This window comes from Cavia porcellus, unplaced genomic scaffold (assembly GCF_034190915.1).
Source record: "Cavia porcellus strain 051 isolate PalLab524CR breed Dunkin Hartley unplaced genomic scaffold, mCavPor4.1 scaffold_22, whole genome shotgun sequence".
Classification (NCBI taxonomy): domain Eukaryota; kingdom Metazoa; phylum Chordata; class Mammalia; order Rodentia; family Caviidae; genus Cavia; species Cavia porcellus.
The window spans coordinates 19,987,004-20,005,800 of NW_026947505.1; the positions used below are offsets into that span (position 1 = coordinate 19,987,004).

At 64.9% G+C, this 18,797-nt stretch overlaps 3 protein-coding genes across 3 annotated transcripts; all 3 read right to left on the minus strand.

The window, feature by feature from the left end:
• Nucleotides 1-4,879: 4,879 nt before the first annotated feature.
• On the minus strand, nt 4,880-7,206 carry LOC134472069 (proline-rich protein 2-like). Its single transcript, XM_063232899.1, has one exon. It carries the CDS (start codon nt 5,449-5,451, stop codon nt 5,017-5,019), a length of 435 nt encoding a protein of 144 aa, XP_063088969.1. The 5' UTR covers nt 5,452-7,206; the 3' UTR covers nt 4,880-5,016.
• Nucleotides 7,207-7,694: 488 nt separating this feature from the next.
• On the minus strand, nt 7,695-10,026 carry LOC134472070 (proline-rich protein 2-like). Its single transcript, XM_063232900.1, has one exon. It carries the CDS (start codon nt 8,261-8,263, stop codon nt 7,829-7,831), a length of 435 nt encoding a protein of 144 aa, XP_063088970.1. The 5' UTR covers nt 8,264-10,026; the 3' UTR covers nt 7,695-7,828.
• Nucleotides 10,027-13,452: 3,426 nt separating this feature from the next.
• LOC134472163 (proline-rich protein 2-like) lies at nt 13,453-13,947 on the minus strand. Its single transcript, XM_063233316.1, has one exon. The coding sequence runs from the start codon at nt 13,945-13,947 to the stop codon at nt 13,453-13,455; it is 495 nt and encodes a 164-aa protein (XP_063089386.1).
• Between the last annotated feature and the right edge of the window lie 4,850 nt (nt 13,948-18,797).

Below are 18,797 nucleotides of genomic sequence, written 5' to 3' on the forward strand. Positions count from 1 at the left end.
CACTGCCAGCGGCCTGTGGCGTCCCAGGTGACCACCCCGCTGAGACTGGCTTTCGCTCTGCCGAAAGGGCCCTTCTGGTCCAAGCAGCTGTGGAGGCTGCACTGGGCTCAGAGTGCTGGGCCTCGTGCTTCAAGTCAGGCGGGCTGCAGCTGCCAATCAGGACAGGTGAGGAGAGAGGACAGGGCAGGCGAGAGGACAGGGTAGGCGGTGGTGCCGGCCCAAGTGTCCTACGGTACCGAATGGTTGCGGTGGCCTAGGAGACATCGGCCGAGGCCCGAAGGATCTGCAGAGCAGTGGTGGCGGCGGCGACCCATAGTCCACGTGGGACGGCATGGGGCCTCCCAGGAACGGGGGCCCTGGATGGGCTGGGGGCCCCTTCACGGCCATGCTCACCTGCGAACAGAAGCAGGCCCAGTTTAGAGCTCGGCAGTGAACCGGTTGCCCGTCCCAAGAGGAGTCAAGGGATCCCGGACCCTACTGGCCCCTCTTGAGTAGCAAGCCAAGCATCGAGCATGGTCACCACGCTGCCCCACTTGTGTGCAGAGATGAGCTCCAGAGGTGCCAGCGGGGCGCTGCACCAGCTCGCTGCACTCTTGCCAGCATGAGCGTGGCCCTGGGCACGACAGGGGCGGCACAAGGGCTCCCAGGGTCCCGGGGTATCTGGGGAGAACAGGAAGCTACCTCGGCCTGTTGACACTGCACAGGGAGGGGCTGGCGGAGGCGCCTGTGCCTGGGCTGCTTGGGAGGCAGTCCATGGAGCTCTGACCATTGCAGGCGGCCCCATGCGGTGTGAAGGCTGCCAAGGCATCAGCCTAAGGACCAGGAGGCACAGCAGCCTGGGCCGCCCGGGGTCGGATTCAGGGGGCCCTGGAACTGGCTCCCCACTCCCACAAGAGCCCACGCCCACCTCATCCCCATCATTGCAAGGGGTCTGCCTAGCACAGACCCTGAGGACCCCAACAGCTGCTCCCAAAATTCAAGCGCACGCGAGTGTGGCGATGCATACCGGTCATCCCGCACTCGGGAGGCTGAGGTGGGAGGACTGCTAGGGAACTGCAGGTGGGCTCTGGGTACTGTGAGGTCAAGTCCTGCTTGACCAAACACTCAAGGCAGGGGCGTGAGGTGTGCTGTGCTCCAGCACTCAGCACGCGGCCCGAGCCTTAGTGAAGGCCCAGTCAGATGGTGACCTAGTCAGCGGGGTCATCACGCCCAGGCCAGCTGGAGAACAGAGTGGAAACCGAAGGCACATGGAGCGGCTTGGGCCCATGCACGGGCTCCAGGCTCACCTTGGCGTTGTCCATGTCCTTCGCTGGGGAGGAGCCGCGGGAGCTGCTGTTGGCCACGGGGCCAGGGCCGGGATCTGGGGGCAGAGAAGGCACTCAGAGGACTTTCCCAGGACGAGGACGAGTATGGGGACGAGGATGAGGATGAAGACAAGGACCGGAAGAGGCCTCGGGCACGCCCTCAGATGTGCACTGGGGAACACTGCAGCGCCCCGAGGACTGTCCCTGGAGGGAGCAGAGGCATGGCTGCCTCTGACAGGCAGCTGCAAGGCCCGTGGGAGGCAGGAGGCCAGGGAGCCCTCGAGTGGAGCCAGAGGTACCAGGCTCACTGAGCAGGCATCAAGTGAGGGTGGGGGGGTCGAAGGAGGCCTCAGCCTGCGCGGGCTCCACCTGGTCAGCACTTCGCGGACCTGGGGAGCTGGGAAAGCTGTGTTGTGGCAGCCCAAGCCAGAGGCGGAGGCTGCTTTAGGTCTCAGGCTGTGGAGGAGGAAGACAGGGCCAAGGAAGACTGAGTCCGCACACAGCGGCCACGTGCTTTGGGAGCAGCGCACAGAACCAGTAACACGCGGACCTGCCAGCTCGGGAGCCGTCCCTGGTGGCCCGCAGGTGAGTGGTGACGAAAGTGCGCCCACTCATTGAACACTGTGCAGAGAGGGAGAGGGCGACACTGTGGCCTCTGCCATGCCACAGCCAGAGAGGGTTGGGAGTGACCGGGTGGGCGACTGCTCCCAGGACCCTGCTCCTGCACTGCAATGGAGTTGGGCCTGCACAGGACCCAGGGCTAAGTGGAAACCCGAGCCAGGAGTGCCCGGGCTCTGTACCAGAGTCCAGGGAACCATGCTCGGGGCAATGCAGCATGCTGTCATGGAGTCCCAGGACTCGAGGCCCTGGAGAGGCTCACCGAAGTCGGCTCTGGGAATGTCACAGCATGCGAAGTTTAGGCTCGCAGAGGGCGGCCATCCATGGTCCTGAGGCCCGGCACTTGGTGGTGGGTTTTCCTGGGACCCCCGCAGGCGGCGGTGGGTAGTCGTGGGGCCGGGCAGGCGGCGGTGGGTAGTCCGGGAGCCCGGCACTTGGTGGTTGGTAGTCCTGGGGCCCGGCAGGCGGTGGTGGGTTGTCCTGGGGCCCGGCAGGCATCGGTGGGTTATCCTGGGGCCCGGCAGGTGGTGGTCGGTAGTCTTGGAGTCCAGCGGGTGGCATTCGCAGATCCGAAATGAAATATGCTCGGGCGCCGAGCGGGCCTGGAGGCCTGAATGGCACAGGTCCAGGCAAGAACTCGCGGGGATGTAGCGGCAGGTCGTGGCGTCCGGGCAGCATGCCGGGCGCATAGTCTCTTAAGCCCAGTGGTGGGCCCATGCGTGCAACTGGAAAGCAAGAGGGACATGCGGACACGTCCTGAGGAGCAGCCCAGGTCTGCTGAAAGGGTTTCCCTTCCCCTGTGCCAGGAAGTCGAGTGATGCACTGGACATCACAGATAAGGAAAACTGAGGCTCAGTAAGGCTCAACCACAGCCTGACCCTCCCTTCTCCCACTGCCAGCGGCCTGTGGCGTCCCAGGTGACCACCCCGCTGAGACTGGCTTTCGCTCTGCCGAAAGGGCCCTTCTGGTCCAAGCAGCTGTGGAGGCTGCACTGGGCTCAGAGTGCTGGGCCTCGTGCTTCAAGTCAGGCGGGCTGCAGCTGCCAATCAGGACAGGTGAGGAGAGAGGACAGGGCAGGCGAGAGGACAGGGTAGGCGGTGGTGCCGGCCCAAGTGTCCTACGGTACCGAATGGTTGCGGTGGCCTAGGAGACATCGGCCGAGGCCCGAAGGATCTGCAGAGCAGTGGTGGCGGCGGCGACCCATAGTCCACGTGGGACGGCATGGGGCCTCCCAGGAACGGGGGCCCTGGATGGGCTGGGGGCCCCTTCACGGCCATGCTCACCTGCGAACAGAAGCAGGCCCAGTTTAGAGCTCGGCAGTGAACCGGTTGCCCGTCCCAAGAGGAGTCAAGGGATCCCGGACCCTACTGGCCCCTCTTGAGTAGCAAGCCAAGCATCGAGCATGGTCACCACGCTGCCCCACTTGTGTGCAGAGATGAGCTCCAGAGGTGCCAGCGGGGCGCTGCACCAGCTCGCTGCACTCTTGCCAGCATGAGCGTGGCCCTGGGCACGACAGGGGCGGCACAAGGGCTCCCAGGGTCCCGGGGTATCTGGGGAGAACAGGAAGCTACCTCGGCCTGTTGACACTGCACAGGGAGGGGCTGGCGGAGGCGCCTGTGCCTGGGCTGCTTGGGAGGCAGTCCATGGAGCTCTGACCATTGCAGGCGGCCCCATGCGGTGTGAAGGCTGCCAAGGCATCAGCCTAAGGACCAGGAGGCACAGCAGCCTGGGCCGCCCGGGGTCGGATTCAGGGGGCCCTGGAACTGGCTCCCCACTCCCACAAGAGCCCACGCCCACCTCATCCCCATCATTGCAAGGGGTCTGCCTAGCACAGACCCTGAGGACCCCAACAGCTGCTCCCAAAATTCAAGCGCACGCGAGTGTGGCGATGCATACCGGTCATCCCGCACTCGGGAGGCTGAGGTGGGAGGACTGCTAGGGAACTGCAGGTGGGCTCTGGGTACTGTGAGGTCAAGTCCTGCTTGACCAAACACTCAAGGCAGGGGCGTGAGGTGTGCTGTGCTCCAGCACTCAGCACGCGGCCCGAGCCTTAGTGAAGGCCCAGTCAGATGGTGACCTAGTCAGCGGGGTCATCACGCCCAGGCCAGCTGGAGAACAGAGTGGAAACCGAAGGCACATGGAGCGGCTTGGGCCCATGCACGGGCTCCAGGCTCACCTTGGCGTTGTCCATGTCCTTCGCTGGGGAGGAGCCGCGGGAGCTGCTGTTGGCCACGGGGCCAGGGCCGGGATCTGGGGGCAGAGAAGGCACTCAGAGGACTTTCCCAGGACGAGGACGAGTATGGGGACGAGGATGAGGATGAAGACAAGGACCGGAAGAGGCCTCGGGCACGCCCTCAGATGTGCACTGGGGAACACTGCAGCGCCCCGAGGACTGTCCCTGGAGGGAGCAGAGGCATGGCTGCCTCTGACAGGCAGCTGCAAGGCCCGTGGGAGGCAGGAGGCCAGGGAGCCCTCGAGTGGAGCCAGAGGTACCAGGCTCACTGAGCAGGCATCAAGTGAGGGTGGGGGGGTCGAAGGAGGCCTCAGCCTGCGCGGGCTCCACCTGGTCAGCACTTCGCGGACCTGGGGAGCTGGGAAAGCTGTGTTGTGGCAGCCCAAGCCAGAGGCGGAGGCTGCTTTAGGTCTCAGGCTGTGGAGGAGGAAGACAGGGCCAAGGAAGACTGAGTCCGCACACAGCGGCCACGTGCTTTGGGAGCAGCGCACAGAACCAGTAACACGCGGACCTGCCAGCTCGGGAGCCGTCCCTGGTGGCCCGCAGGTGAGTGGTGACGAAAGTGCGCCCACTCATTGAACACTGTGCAGAGAGGGAGAGGGCGACACTGTGGCCTCTGCCATGCCACAGCCAGAGAGGGTTGGGAGTGACCGGGTGGGCGACTGCTCCCAGGACCCTGCTCCTGCACTGCAATGGAGTTGGGCCTGCACAGGACCCAGGGCTAAGTGGAAACCCGAGCCAGGAGTGCCCGGGCTCTGTACCAGAGTCCAGGGAACCATGCTCGGGGCAATGCAGCATGCTGTCATGGAGTCCCAGGACTCGAGGCCCTGGAGAGGCTCACCGAAGTCGGCTCTGGGAATGTCACAGCATGCGAAGTTTAGGCTCGCAGAGGGCGGCCATCCATGGTCCTGAGGCCCGGCACTTGGTGGTGGGTTTTCCTGGGACCCCCGCAGGCGGCGGTGGGTAGTCGTGGGGCCGGGCAGGCGGCGGTGGGTAGTCCGGGAGCCCGGCACTTGGTGGTTGGTAGTCCTGGGGCCCGGCAGGCGGTGGTGGGTTGTCCTGGGGCCCGGCAGGCATCGGTGGGTTATCCTGGGGCCCGGCAGGTGGTGGTCGGTAGTCTTGGAGTCCAGCGGGTGGCATTCGCAGATCCGAAATGAAATATGCTCGGGCGCCGAGCGGGCCTGGAGGCCTGAATGGCACAGGTCCAGGCAAGAACTCGCGGGGATGTAGCGGCAGGTCGTGGCGTCCGGGCAGCATGCCGGGCGCATAGTCTCTTAAGCCCAGTGGTGGGCCCATGCGTGCAACTGGAAAGCAAGAGGGACATGCGGACACGTCCTGAGGAGCAGCCCAGGTCTGCTGAAAGGGTTTCCCTTCCCCTGTGCCAGGAAGTCGAGTGATGCACTGGACATCACAGATAAGGAAAACTGAGGCTCAGTAAGGCTCAACCACAGCCTGACCCTCCCTTCTCCCACTGCCAGCGGCCTGTGGCGTCCCAGGTGACCACCCCGCTGAGACTGGCTTTCGCTCTGCCGAAAGGGCCCTTCTGGTCCAAGCAGCTGTGGAGGCTGCACTGGGCTCAGAGTGCTGGGCCTCGTGCTTCAAGTCAGGCGGGCTGCAGCTGCCAATCAGGACAGGTGAGGAGAGAGGACAGGGCAGGCGAGAGGACAGGGTAGGCGGTGGTGCCGGCCCAAGTGTCCTACGGTACCGAATGGTTGCGGTGGCCTAGGAGACATCGGCCGAGGCCCGAAGGATCTGCAGAGCAGTGGTGGCGGCGGCGACCCATAGTCCACGTGGGACGGCATGGGGCCTCCCAGGAACGGGGGCCCTGGATGGGCTGGGGGCCCCTTCACGGCCATGCTCACCTGCGAACAGAAGCAGGCCCAGTTTAGAGCTCGGCAGTGAACCGGTTGCCCGTCCCAAGAGGAGTCAAGGGATCCCGGACCCTACTGGCCCCTCTTGAGTAGCAAGCCAAGCATCGAGCATGGTCACCACGCTGCCCCACTTGTGTGCAGAGATGAGCTCCAGAGGTGCCAGCGGGGCGCTGCACCAGCTCGCTGCACTCTTGCCAGCATGAGCGTGGCCCTGGGCACGACAGGGGCGGCACAAGGGCTCCCAGGGTCCCGGGGTATCTGGGGAGAACAGGAAGCTACCTCGGCCTGTTGACACTGCACAGGGAGGGGCTGGCGGAGGCGCCTGTGCCTGGGCTGCTTGGGAGGCAGTCCATGGAGCTCTGACCATTGCAGGCGGCCCCATGCGGTGTGAAGGCTGCCAAGGCATCAGCCTAAGGACCAGGAGGCACAGCAGCCTGGGCCGCCCGGGGTCGGATTCAGGGGGCCCTGGAACTGGCTCCCCACTCCCACAAGAGCCCACGCCCACCTCATCCCCATCATTGCAAGGGGTCTGCCTAGCACAGACCCTGAGGACCCCAACAGCTGCTCCCAAAATTCAAGCGCACGCGAGTGTGGCGATGCATACCGGTCATCCCGCACTCGGGAGGCTGAGGTGGGAGGACTGCTAGGGAACTGCAGGTGGGCTCTGGGTACTGTGAGGTCAAGTCCTGCTTGACCAAACACTCAAGGCAGGGGCGTGAGGTGTGCTGTGCTCCAGCACTCAGCACGCGGCCCGAGCCTTAGTGAAGGCCCAGTCAGATGGTGACCTAGTCAGCGGGGTCATCACGCCCAGGCCAGCTGGAGAACAGAGTGGAAACCGAAGGCACATGGAGCGGCTTGGGCCCATGCACGGGCTCCAGGCTCACCTTGGCGTTGTCCATGTCCTTCGCTGGGGAGGAGCCGCGGGAGCTGCTGTTGGCCACGGGGCCAGGGCCGGGATCTGGGGGCAGAGAAGGCACTCAGAGGACTTTCCCAGGACGAGGACGAGTATGGGGACGAGGATGAGGATGAAGACAAGGACCGGAAGAGGCCTCGGGCACGCCCTCAGATGTGCACTGGGGAACACTGCAGCGCCCCGAGGACTGTCCCTGGAGGGAGCAGAGGCATGGCTGCCTCTGACAGGCAGCTGCAAGGCCCGTGGGAGGCAGGAGGCCAGGGAGCCCTCGAGTGGAGCCAGAGGTACCAGGCTCACTGAGCAGGCATCAAGTGAGGGTGGGGGGGTCGAAGGAGGCCTCAGCCTGCGCGGGCTCCACCTGGTCAGCACTTCGCGGACCTGGGGAGCTGGGAAAGCTGTGTTGTGGCAGCCCAAGCCAGAGGCGGAGGCTGCTTTAGGTCTCAGGCTGTGGAGGAGGAAGACAGGGCCAAGGAAGACTGAGTCCGCACACAGCGGCCACGTGCTTTGGGAGCAGCGCACAGAACCAGTAACACGCGGACCTGCCAGCTCGGGAGCCGTCCCTGGTGGCCCGCAGGTGAGTGGTGACGAAAGTGCGCCCACTCATTGAACACTGTGCAGAGAGGGAGAGGGCGACACTGTGGCCTCTGCCATGCCACAGCCAGAGAGGGTTGGGAGTGACCGGGTGGGCGACTGCTCCCAGGACCCTGCTCCTGCACTGCAATGGAGTTGGGCCTGCACAGGACCCAGGGCTAAGTGGAAACCCGAGCCAGGAGTGCCCGGGCTCTGTACCAGAGTCCAGGGAACCATGCTCGGGGCAATGCAGCATGCTGTCATGGAGTCCCAGGACTCGAGGCCCTGGAGAGGCTCACCGAAGTCGGCTCTGGGAATGTCACAGCATGCGAAGTTTAGGCTCGCAGAGGGCGGCCATCCATGGTCCTGAGGCCCGGCACTTGGTGGTGGGTTTTCCTGGGACCCCCGCAGGCGGTGGTGGGTAGTCGTGGGGCCGGGCAGGCGGCGGTGGGTAGTCCGGGAGCCCGGCACTTGGTGGTTGGTAGTCCTGGGGCCCGGCAGGCGGTGGTGGGTTGTCCTGGGGCCCGGCAGGCATCGGTGGGTTATCCTGGGGCCCGGCAGGTGGTGGTCGGTAGTCTTGGAGTCCAGCGGGTGGCATTCGCAGATCCGAAATGAAATATGCTCGGGCGCCGAGCGGGCCTGGAGGCCTGAATGGCACAGGTCCAGGCAAGAACTCGCGGGGATGTAGCGGCAGGTCGTGGCGTCCGGGCAGCATGCCGGGCGCATAGTCTCTTAAGCCCAGTGGTGGGCCCATGCGTGCAACTGGAAAGCAAGAGGGACATGCGGACACGTCCTGAGGAGCAGCCCAGGTCTGCTGAAAGGGTTTCCCTTCCCCTGTGCCAGGAAGTCGAGTGATGCACTGGACATCACAGATAAGGAAAACTGAGGCTCAGTAAGGCTCAACCACAGCCTGACCCTCCCTTCTCCCACTGCCAGCGGCCTGTGGCGTCCCAGGTGACCACCCCGCTGAGACTGGCTTTCGCTCTGCCGAAAGGGCCCTTCTGGTCCAAGCAGCTGTGGAGGCTGCACTGGGCTCAGAGTGCTGGGCCTCGTGCTTCAAGTCAGGCGGGCTGCAGCTGCCAATCAGGACAGGTGAGGAGAGAGGACAGGGCAGGCGAGAGGACAGGGTAGGCGGTGGTGCCGGCCCAAGTGTCCTACGGTACCGAATGGTTGCGGTGGCCTAGGAGACATCGGCCGAGGCCCGAAGGATCTGCAGAGCAGTGGTGGCGGCGGCGACCCATAGTCCACGTGGGACGGCATGGGGCCTCCCAGGAACGGGGGCCCTGGATGGGCTGGGGGCCCCTTCACGGCCATGCTCACCTGCGAACAGAAGCAGGCCCAGTTTAGAGCTCGGCAGTGAACCGGTTGCCCGTCCCAAGAGGAGTCAAGGGATCCCGGACCCTACTGGCCCCTCTTGAGTAGCAAGCCAAGCATCGAGCATGGTCACCACGCTGCCCCACTTGTGTGCAGAGATGAGCTCCAGAGGTGCCAGCGGGGCGCTGCACCAGCTCGCTGCACTCTTGCCAGCATGAGCGTGGCCCTGGGCACGACAGGGGCGGCACAAGGGCTCCCAGGGTCCCGGGGTATCTGGGGAGAACAGGAAGCTACCTCGGCCTGTTGACACTGCACAGGGAGGGGCTGGCGGAGGCGCCTGTGCCTGGGCTGCTTGGGAGGCAGTCCATGGAGCTCTGACCATTGCAGGCGGCCCCATGCGGTGTGAAGGCTGCCAAGGCATCAGCCTAAGGACCAGGAGGCACAGCAGCCTGGGCCGCCCGGGGTCGGATTCAGGGGGCCCTGGAACTGGCTCCCCACTCCCACAAGAGCCCACGCCCACCTCATCCCCATCATTGCAAGGGGTCTGCCTAGCACAGACCCTGAGGACCCCAACAGCTGCTCCCAAAATTCAAGCGCACGCGAGTGTGGCGATGCATACCGGTCATCCCGCACTCGGGAGGCTGAGGTGGGAGGACTGCTAGGGAACTGCAGGTGGGCTCTGGGTACTGTGAGGTCAAGTCCTGCTTGACCAAACACTCAAGGCAGGGGCGTGAGGTGTGCTGTGCTCCAGCACTCAGCACGCGGCCCGAGCCTTAGTGAAGGCCCAGTCAGATGGTGACCTAGTCAGCGGGGTCATCACGCCCAGGCCAGCTGGAGAACAGAGTGGAAACCGAAGGCACATGGAGCGGCTTGGGCCCATGCACGGGCTCCAGGCTCACCTTGGCGTTGTCCATGTCCTTCGCTGGGGAGGAGCCGCGGGAGCTGCTGTTGGCCACGGGGCCAGGGCCGGGATCTGGGGGCAGAGAAGGCACTCAGAGGACTTTCCCAGGACGAGGACGAGTATGGGGACGAGGATGAGGATGAAGACAAGGACCGGAAGAGGCCTCGGGCACGCCCTCAGATGTGCACTGGGGAACACTGCAGCGCCCCGAGGACTGTCCCTGGAGGGAGCAGAGGCATGGCTGCCTCTGACAGGCAGCTGCAAGGCCCGTGGGAGGCAGGAGGCCAGGGAGCCCTCGAGTGGAGCCAGAGGTACCAGGCTCACTGAGCAGGCATCAAGTGAGGGTGGGGGGGTCGAAGGAGGCCTCAGCCTGCGCGGGCTCCACCTGGTCAGCACTTCGCGGACCTGGGGAGCTGGGAAAGCTGTGTTGTGGCAGCCCAAGCCAGAGGCGGAGGCTGCTTTAGGTCTCAGGCTGTGGAGGAGGAAGACAGGGCCAAGGAAGACTGAGTCCGCACACAGCGGCCACGTGCTTTGGGAGCAGCGCACAGAACCAGTAACACGCGGACCTGCCAGCTCGGGAGCCGTCCCTGGTGGCCCGCAGGTGAGTGGTGACGAAAGTGCGCCCACTCATTGAACACTGTGCAGAGAGGGAGAGGGCGACACTGTGGCCTCTGCCATGCCACAGCCAGAGAGGGTTGGGAGTGACCGGGTGGGCGACTGCTCCCAGGACCCTGCTCCTGCACTGCAATGGAGTTGGGCCTGCACAGGACCCAGGGCTAAGTGGAAACCCGAGCCAGGAGTGCCCGGGCTCTGTACCAGAGTCCAGGGAACCATGCTCGGGGCAATGCAGCATGCTGTCATGGAGTCCCAGGACTCGAGGCCCTGGAGAGGCTCACCGAAGTCGGCTCTGGGAATGTCACAGCATGCGAAGTTTAGGCTCGCAGAGGGCGGCCATCCATGGTCCTGAGGCCCGGCACTTGGTGGTGGGTTTTCCTGGGACCCCCGCAGGCGGCGGTGGGTAGTCGTGGGGCCGGGCAGGCGGCGGTGGGTAGTCCGGGAGCCCGGCACTTGGTGGTTGGTAGTCCTGGGGCCCGGCAGGCGGTGGTGGGTTGTCCTGGGGCCCGGCAGGCATCGGTGGGTTATCCTGGGGCCCGGCAGGTGGTGGTCGGTAGTCTTGGAGTCCAGCGGGTGGCATTCGCAGATCCGAAATGAAATATGCTCGGGCGCCGAGCGGGCCTGGAGGCCTGAATGGCACAGGTCCAGGCAAGAACTCGCGGGGATGTAGCGGCAGGTCGTGGCGTCCGGGCAGCATGCCGGGCGCATAGTCTCTTAAGCCCAGTGGTGGGCCCATGCGTGCAACTGGAAAGCAAGAGGGACATGCGGACACGTCCTGAGGAGCAGCCCAGGTCTGCTGAAAGGGTTTCCCTTCCCCTGTGCCAGGAAGTCGAGTGATGCACTGGACATCACAGATAAGGAAAACTGAGGCTCAGTAAGGCTCAACCACAGCCTGACCCTCCCTTCTCCCACTGCCAGCGGCCTGTGGCGTCCCAGGTGACCACCCCGCTGAGACTGGCTTTCGCTCTGCCGAAAGGGCCCTTCTGGTCCAAGCAGCTGTGGAGGCTGCACTGGGCTCAGAGTGCTGGGCCTCGTGCTTCAAGTCAGGCGGGCTGCAGCTGCCAATCAGGACAGGTGAGGAGAGAGGACAGGGCAGGCGAGAGGACAGGGTAGGCGGTGGTGCCGGCCCAAGTGTCCTACGGTACCGAATGGTTGCGGTGGCCTAGGAGACATCGGCCGAGGCCCGAAGGATCTGCAGAGCAGTGGTGGCGGCGGCGACCCATAGTCCACGTGGGACGGCATGGGGCCTCCCAGGAACGGGGGCCCTGGATGGGCTGGGGGCCCCTTCACGGCCATGCTCACCTGCGAACAGAAGCAGGCCCAGTTTAGAGCTCGGCAGTGAACCGGTTGCCCGTCCCAAGAGGAGTCAAGGGATCCCGGACCCTACTGGCCCCTCTTGAGTAGCAAGCCAAGCATCGAGCATGGTCACCACGCTGCCCCACTTGTGTGCAGAGATGAGCTCCAGAGGTGCCAGCGGGGCGCTGCACCAGCTCGCTGCACTCTTGCCAGCATGAGCGTGGCCCTGGGCACGACAGGGGCGGCACAAGGGCTCCCAGGGTCCCGGGGTATCTGGGGAGAACAGGAAGCTACCTCGGCCTGTTGACACTGCACAGGGAGGGGCTGGCGGAGGCGCCTGTGCCTGGGCTGCTTGGGAGGCAGTCCATGGAGCTCTGACCATTGCAGGCGGCCCCATGCGGTGTGAAGGCTGCCAAGGCATCAGCCTAAGGACCAGGAGGCACAGCAGCCTGGGCCGCCCGGGGTCGGATTCAGGGGGCCCTGGAACTGGCTCCCCACTCCCACAAGAGCCCACGCCCACCTCATCCCCATCATTGCAAGGGGTCTGCCTAGCACAGACCCTGAGGACCCCAACAGCTGCTCCCAAAATTCAAGCGCACGCGAGTGTGGCGATGCATACCGGTCATCCCGCACTCGGGAGGCTGAGGTGGGAGGACTGCTAGGGAACTGCAGGTGGGCTCTGGGTACTGTGAGGTCAAGTCCTGCTTGACCAAACACTCAAGGCAGGGGCGTGAGGTGTGCTGTGCTCCAGCACTCAGCACGCGGCCCGAGCCTTAGTGAAGGCCCAGTCAGATGGTGACCTAGTCAGCGGGGTCATCACGCCCAGGCCAGCTGGAGAACAGAGTGGAAACCGAAGGCACATGGAGCGGCTTGGGCCCATGCACGGGCTCCAGGCTCACCTTGGCGTTGTCCATGTCCTTCGCTGGGGAGGAGCCGCGGGAGCTGCTGTTGGCCACGGGGCCAGGGCCGGGATCTGGGGGCAGAGAAGGCACTCAGAGGACTTTCCCAGGACGAGGACGAGTATGGGGACGAGGATGAGGATGAAGACAAGGACCGGAAGAGGCCTCGGGCACGCCCTCAGATGTGCACTGGGGAACACTGCAGCGCCCCGAGGACTGTCCCTGGAGGGAGCAGAGGCATGGCTGCCTCTGACAGGCAGCTGCAAGGCCCGTGGGAGGCAGGAGGCCAGGGAGCCCTCGAGTGGAGCCAGAGGTACCAGGCTCACTGAGCAGGCATCAAGTGAGGGTGGGGGGGTCGAAGGAGGCCTCAGCCTGCGCGGGCTCCACCTGGTCAGCACTTCGCGGACCTGGGGAGCTGGGAAAGCTGTGTTGTGGCAGCCCAAGCCAGAGGCGGAGGCTGCTTTAGGTCTCAGGCTGTGGAGGAGGAAGACAGGGCCAAGGAAGACTGAGTCCGCACACAGCGGCCACGTGCTTTGGGAGCAGCGCACAGAACCAGTAACACGCGGACCTGCCAGCTCGGGAGCCGTCCCTGGTGGCCCGCAGGTGAGTGGTGACGAAAGTGCGCCCACTCATTGAACACTGTGCAGAGAGGGAGAGGGCGACACTGTGGCCTCTGCCATGCCACAGCCAGAGAGGGTTGGGAGTGACCGGGTGGGCGACTGCTCCCAGGACCCTGCTCCTGCACTGCAATGGAGTTGGGCCTGCACAGGACCCAGGGCTAAGTGGAAACCCGAGCCAGGAGTGCCCGGGCTCTGTACCAGAGTCCAGGGAACCATGCTCGGGGCAATGCAGCATGCTGTCATGGAGTCCCAGGACTCGAGGCCCTGGAGAGGCTCACCGAAGTCGGCTCTGGGAATGTCACAGCATGCGAAGTTTAGGCTCGCAGAGGGCGGCCATCCATGGTCCTGAGGCCCGGCACTTGGTGGTGGGTTTTCCTGGGACCCCCGCAGGCGGCGGTGGGTAGTCGTGGGGCCGGGCAGGCGGCGGTGGGTAGTCCTGGAGCCCGGCACTTGGTGGTTGGTAGTCCTGGGGCCTGGCAGGCGGTGGTGGGTAGTGCTGGTGCCCGGCACGTGGTGGTGGGTAGGCCTGGCGCCCAGCAGGCGGTGGTGGGTTGTCCTGGGGCCCGGCAGGCATCGGTGGGTTATCCTGGGGCCCGGCAGGTGGTGGTCGGTAGTCTTGGAGTCCAGCGGGTGGCATTCGCAGATCCGAAATGAAATATGCTCGGGCGCCGAGCGGGCCTGGAGGCCTGAATGGCACAGGTCCCGGCAAGAACTCGCGAGGATGTAGCGGCAGGTCGTGGCGTCCGGGCAGCATGCCGGGCGCATAGTCTCTTAAGCCCAGTGGTGGGCCCATGCGTGCAACTGGAAAGCAAGAGGGACATGCGGACACGTCCTGAGGAGCAGCCCAGGTCTGCTGAAAGCGTTTCCCTTCCCCTGTGCCAGGAAGTCGAGTGATGCACTGGACATCACAGATAAGGAAAACTGAGGCTCAGTAAGGCTCAACCACAGCCTGACCCTCCCTTCTCCCACTGCCAGCGGCCTGTGGCGTCCCAGGTGACCACCCCGCTGAGACTGGCTTTCGCTCTGCCGAAAGGGCCCTTCTGGTCCAAGCAGCTGTGGAGGCTGCACTGGGCTCAGAGTGCTGGGCCTCGTGCTTCAAGTCAGGCGGGCTGCAGCTGCCAATCAGGACAGGTGAGGTGAGAGGACAGGGTAGGCGGTGGTGCCGGCCCAAGTGTCCTACGGTACCGAATGGTTGCGGTGGCCTAGGAGACATCGGCCGAGGCCCGAAGGATCTGCAGAGCAGTGGTGGCGGCGGCGACCCATAGTCCACGTGGGACGGCATGGGGCCTCCCAGGAACGGGGGCCCTGGATGGGCTGGGGGCCCCTTCACGGCCATGCTCACCTGCGAACAGAAGCAGGCCCAGTTTAGAGCTCGGCAGTGAACCGGGTGCCCGTCCCAAGAGGAGTCAAGGGATCCCGGACCCTGCTGGCCCCTCTGGAGTAGCAAGCCAAGCATCGAGCATGGTCACCACGCTGCCCCACTTGTGTGCAGAGATGAGCTCCAGAGGTGCCAGCGGGGCGCTGCACCAGCTCGCTGCACTCTTGCCAGCATGAGCGTGGCCCTGGGCACGACAGGGGCGGCACAAGGGCTCCCAGGGTCCCGGGGTATCTGGGGAGAACAGGAAGCTGCCTCGGCCAGTTGACACTGCACAGGGAGGGGCTGGCGGAGGCGCCTGTGCCTGGGCTGCTTGGGAGGCAGTCCATGGAGCTCTGACCATTGCAGGCGGCCCCATGCGGTGTGAAGGCTGCCAAGGCATCAGCCTAAGGACCAGGAGGCACAGCAGCCTGGGCCGCCCGGGGTCGGATTCAGGGGGCCCTGGAACTGGCTCCCCACTCCCACAAGAGCCCACGCCCACCTCATCCCCATCATTGCAAGGGGTCTGCCTAGCACAGACCCTGAGGACCCCAACAGCTGCTCCCAAAATTCAAGCGCACGCGAGTGTGGCGATGCATACCGGTCATCCCGCACTCGGGAGGCTGAGGTGGGAGGACTGCTAGGGAACTGCAGGTGGGCTCTGGGTACTGTGAGGTCAAGTCCTGCTTGACCAAACACTCAAGGCAGGGGCGTGAGGTGTGCTGTGCTCCAGCACTCAGCACGCGGCCCGAGCCTTAGTGAAGGCCCAGTCAGATGGTGACCTAGTCAGCGGGGTCATCACGCCCAGGCCAGCTGGAGAACAGAGTGGAAACCGAAGGCACATGGAGCGGCTTGGGCCCAGGCACGGGCTCCAGGCTCACCTTGGCGTTGTCCATGTCCTTCGCTGGGGAGGAGCCGCGGGAGCTGCTGTTGGCCACGGGGCCAGGGCCGGGATCTGGGGGCACAGAAGTCACTCAGAGGACTTTCCCAGGACGAGGACAAGTATGGAGACAAGGATGAGGATGAAGACAAGGACCGGAAGAGGCCTCGGGCACGCCCTCAGATGTGCACTGGGGAACACTGCAGCGCCCCGAGGACTGTCCCTGGAGGGAGCAGAGGCATGGCTGCCTCTGACAGGCAGCTGCAAGGCCCGTGGGAGGCAGGAGGCCAGGGAGCCCTCGAGTGGAGCCAGAGGTACCAGGCTCACTGAGCAGGCATCAAGTGAGGGTGGGGGGGTCGAAGGAGGCCTCAGCCTGCGCGGGCTCCACCTGGTCAGCACTTCGCGGACCTGGGGAGCTGGGAAAGCTGTGTTGTGGCAGCCCAAGCCAGAGGCGGAGGCTGCTTTAGGTCTCAGGCTGTGGAGGAGGAAGACAGGGCCAAGGAAGACTGAGTCCGCACACAGCGGCCACGTGCTTTGGGAGCAGCGCACAGAACCAGTAACACGCGGACCTGCCAGCTCGGGAGCCGTCCCTGGTGGCCCGCAGGTGAGTGGTGACGAAAGTGCGCCCACTCATTGAACACTGTGCAGAGAGGGAGAGGGTGACACTGTGGACTCTGCCATGCCACAGCCAGAGAGGGTTGGGAGTGACCGGGTGGGCGACTGCTCCCAGGACCCTGCTCCTGCACTGCAATGGAGGTGGGCCTGCACAGGACCCAGGGCTAAGTGGAAACCCGAGCCAGGAGTGCCCGGGCTCTGTACCAGAGTCCAGGGAACCATGCTCGGGGCAATGCAGCATGCTGTCATGGAGTCCCAGGACTCGAGGCCCTGGAGAGGCTCACCGAAGTCGGCTCTGGGAATGTCACAGCATGCGAAGTTTAGGCTCGCAGAGGGCGGCCATCCATGGTCCTGAGGCCCGGCACTTGGTGGTGGGTTTTCCTGGGACCCCCGCAGGCGACGGTGGGTAGTCCTGGGGCCTGGCAGGCGGTGGTGGGTAGTGCTGGTGCCCGGCACGTGGTGGTGGGTAGGCCTGGCGCCCAGCAGGCGGTGGTGGGTTGTCCTGGGGCCCGGCAGGCATCGGTGGGTTATCCTGGGGCCCGGCAGGTGGTGGTCGGTAGTCTTGGAGTCCAGCGGGTGGCATTCGCAGATCCGAAATGAAATATGCTCGGGCGCCGAGCGGGCCTGGAGGCCTGAATGGCACAGGTCCAGGCAAGAACTCGCGGGGATGTAGCGGCAGGTCGTGGCGTCCGGGCAGCATGCCGGGCGCATAGTCTCTTAAGCCCAGTGGTGGGCCCATGCGTGCAACTGGAAAGCAAGAGGGACATGCGGACACGTCCTGAGGAGCAGCCCAGGTCTGCTGAAAGGGTTTCCCTTCCCCTGTGCCAGGAAGTCGAGTGATGCACTGGACATCACAGATAAGGAAAACTGAGGCTCAGTAAGGCTCAACCACAGCCTGACCCTCCCTTCTCCCACTGCCAGCGGCCTGTGGCGTCCCAGGTGACCACCCCGCTGAGACTGGCTTTCGCTCTGCCGAAAGGGCCCTTCTGGTCCAAGCAGCTGTGGAGGCTGCACTGGGCTCAGAGTGCTGGGCCTCGTGCTTCAAGTCAGGCGGGCTGCAGCTGCCAATCAGGACAGGTGAGGAGAGAGGACAGGGCAGGCGAGAGGACAGGGTAGGCGGTGGTGCCGGCCCAAGTGTCCTACGGTACCGAATGGTTGCGGTGGCCTAGGAGACATCGGCCGAGGCCCGAAGGATCTGCAGAGCAGTGGTGGCGGCGGCGACCCATAGTCCACGTGGGACGGCATGGGGCCTCCCAGGAACGGGGGCCCTGGATGGGCTGGGGGCCCCTTCACGGCCATGCTCACCTGCGAACAGAAGCAGGCCCAGTTTAGAGCTCGGCAGTGAACCGGTTGCCCGTCCCAAGAGGAGTCAAGGGATCCCGGACCCTACTGGCCCCTCTTGAGTAGCAAGCCAAGCATCGAGCATGGTCACCACGCTGCCCCACTTGTGTGCAGAGATGAGCTCCAGAGGTGCCAGCGGGGCGCTGCACCAGCTCGCTGCACTCTTGCCAGCATGAGCGTGGCCCTGGGCACGACAGGGGCGGCACAAGGGCTCCCAGGGTCCCGGGGTATCTGGGGAGAACAGGAAGCTACCTCGGCCTGTTGACACTGCACAGGGAGGGGCTGGCGGAGGCGCCTGTGCCTGGGCTGCTTGGGAGGCAGTCCATGGAGCTCTGACCATTGCAGGCGGCCCCATGCGGTGTGAAGGCTGCCAAGGCATCAGCCTAAGGACCAGGAGGCACAGCAGCCTGGGCCGCCCGGGGTCGGATTCAGGGGGCCCTGGAACTGGCTCCCCACTCCCACAAGAGCCCACGCCCACCTCATCCCCATCATTGCAAGGGGTCTGCCTAGCACAGACCCTGAGGACCCCAACAGCTGCTCCCAAAATTCAAGCGCACGCGAGTGTGGCGATGCATACCGGTCATCCCGCACTCGGGAGGCTGAGGTGGGAGGACTGCTAGGGAACTGCAGGTGGGCTCTGGGTACTGTGAGGTCAAGTCCTGCTTGACCAAACACTCAAGGCAGGGGCGTGAGGTGTGCTGTGCTCCAGCACTCAGCACGCGGCCCGAGCCTTAGTGAAGGCCCAGTCAGATGGTGACCTAGTCAGCGGGGTCATCACGCCCAGGCCAGCTGGAGAACAGAGTGGAAACCGAAGGCACATGGAGCGGCTTGGGCCCATGCACGGGCTCCAGGCTCACCTTGGCGTTGTCCATGTCCTTCGCTGGGGAGGAGCCGCGGGAGCTGCTGTTGGCCACGGGGCCAGGGCCGGGATCTGGGGGCAGAGAAGGCACTCAGAGGACTTTCCCAGGACGAGGACGAGTATGGGGACGAGGATGAGGATGAAGACAAGGACCGGAAGAGGCCTCGGGCACGCCCTCAGATGTGCACTGGGGAACACTGCAGCGCCCCGAGGACTGTCCCTGGAGGGAGCAGAGGCATGGCTGCCTCTGACAGGCAGCTGCAAGGCCCGTGGGAGGCAGGAGGCCAGGGAGCCCTCGAGTGGAGCCAGAGGTACCAGGCTCACTGAGCAGGCATCAAGTGAGGGTGGGGGGGTCGAAGGAGGCCTCAGCCTGCGCGGGCTCCACCTGGTCAGCACTTCGCGGACCTGGGGAGCTGGGAAAGCTGTGTTGTGGCAGCCCAAGCCAGAGGCGGAGGCTGCTTTAGGTCTCAGGCTGTGGAGGAGGAAGACAGGGCCAAGGAAGACTGAGTCCGCACACAGCGGCCACGTGCTTTGGGAGCAGCGCACAGAACCAGTAACACGCGGACCTGCCAGCTCGGGAGCCGTCCCTGGTGG

Coding starts and splice junctions, on each gene's coding strand:
- LOC134472069 (XM_063232899.1), bottom strand. CDS start 5,451: ATGGGCCCACCACTGGGCTTAAGAGACTATGCGCCCGGCATGCTGCCC.
- LOC134472070 (XM_063232900.1), bottom strand. CDS start 8,263: ATGGGCCCACCACTGGGCTTAAGAGACTATGCGCCCGGCATGCTGCCC.
- LOC134472163 (XM_063233316.1), bottom strand. CDS start 13,947: ATGGGCCCACCACTGGGCTTAAGAGACTATGCGCCCGGCATGCTGCCC.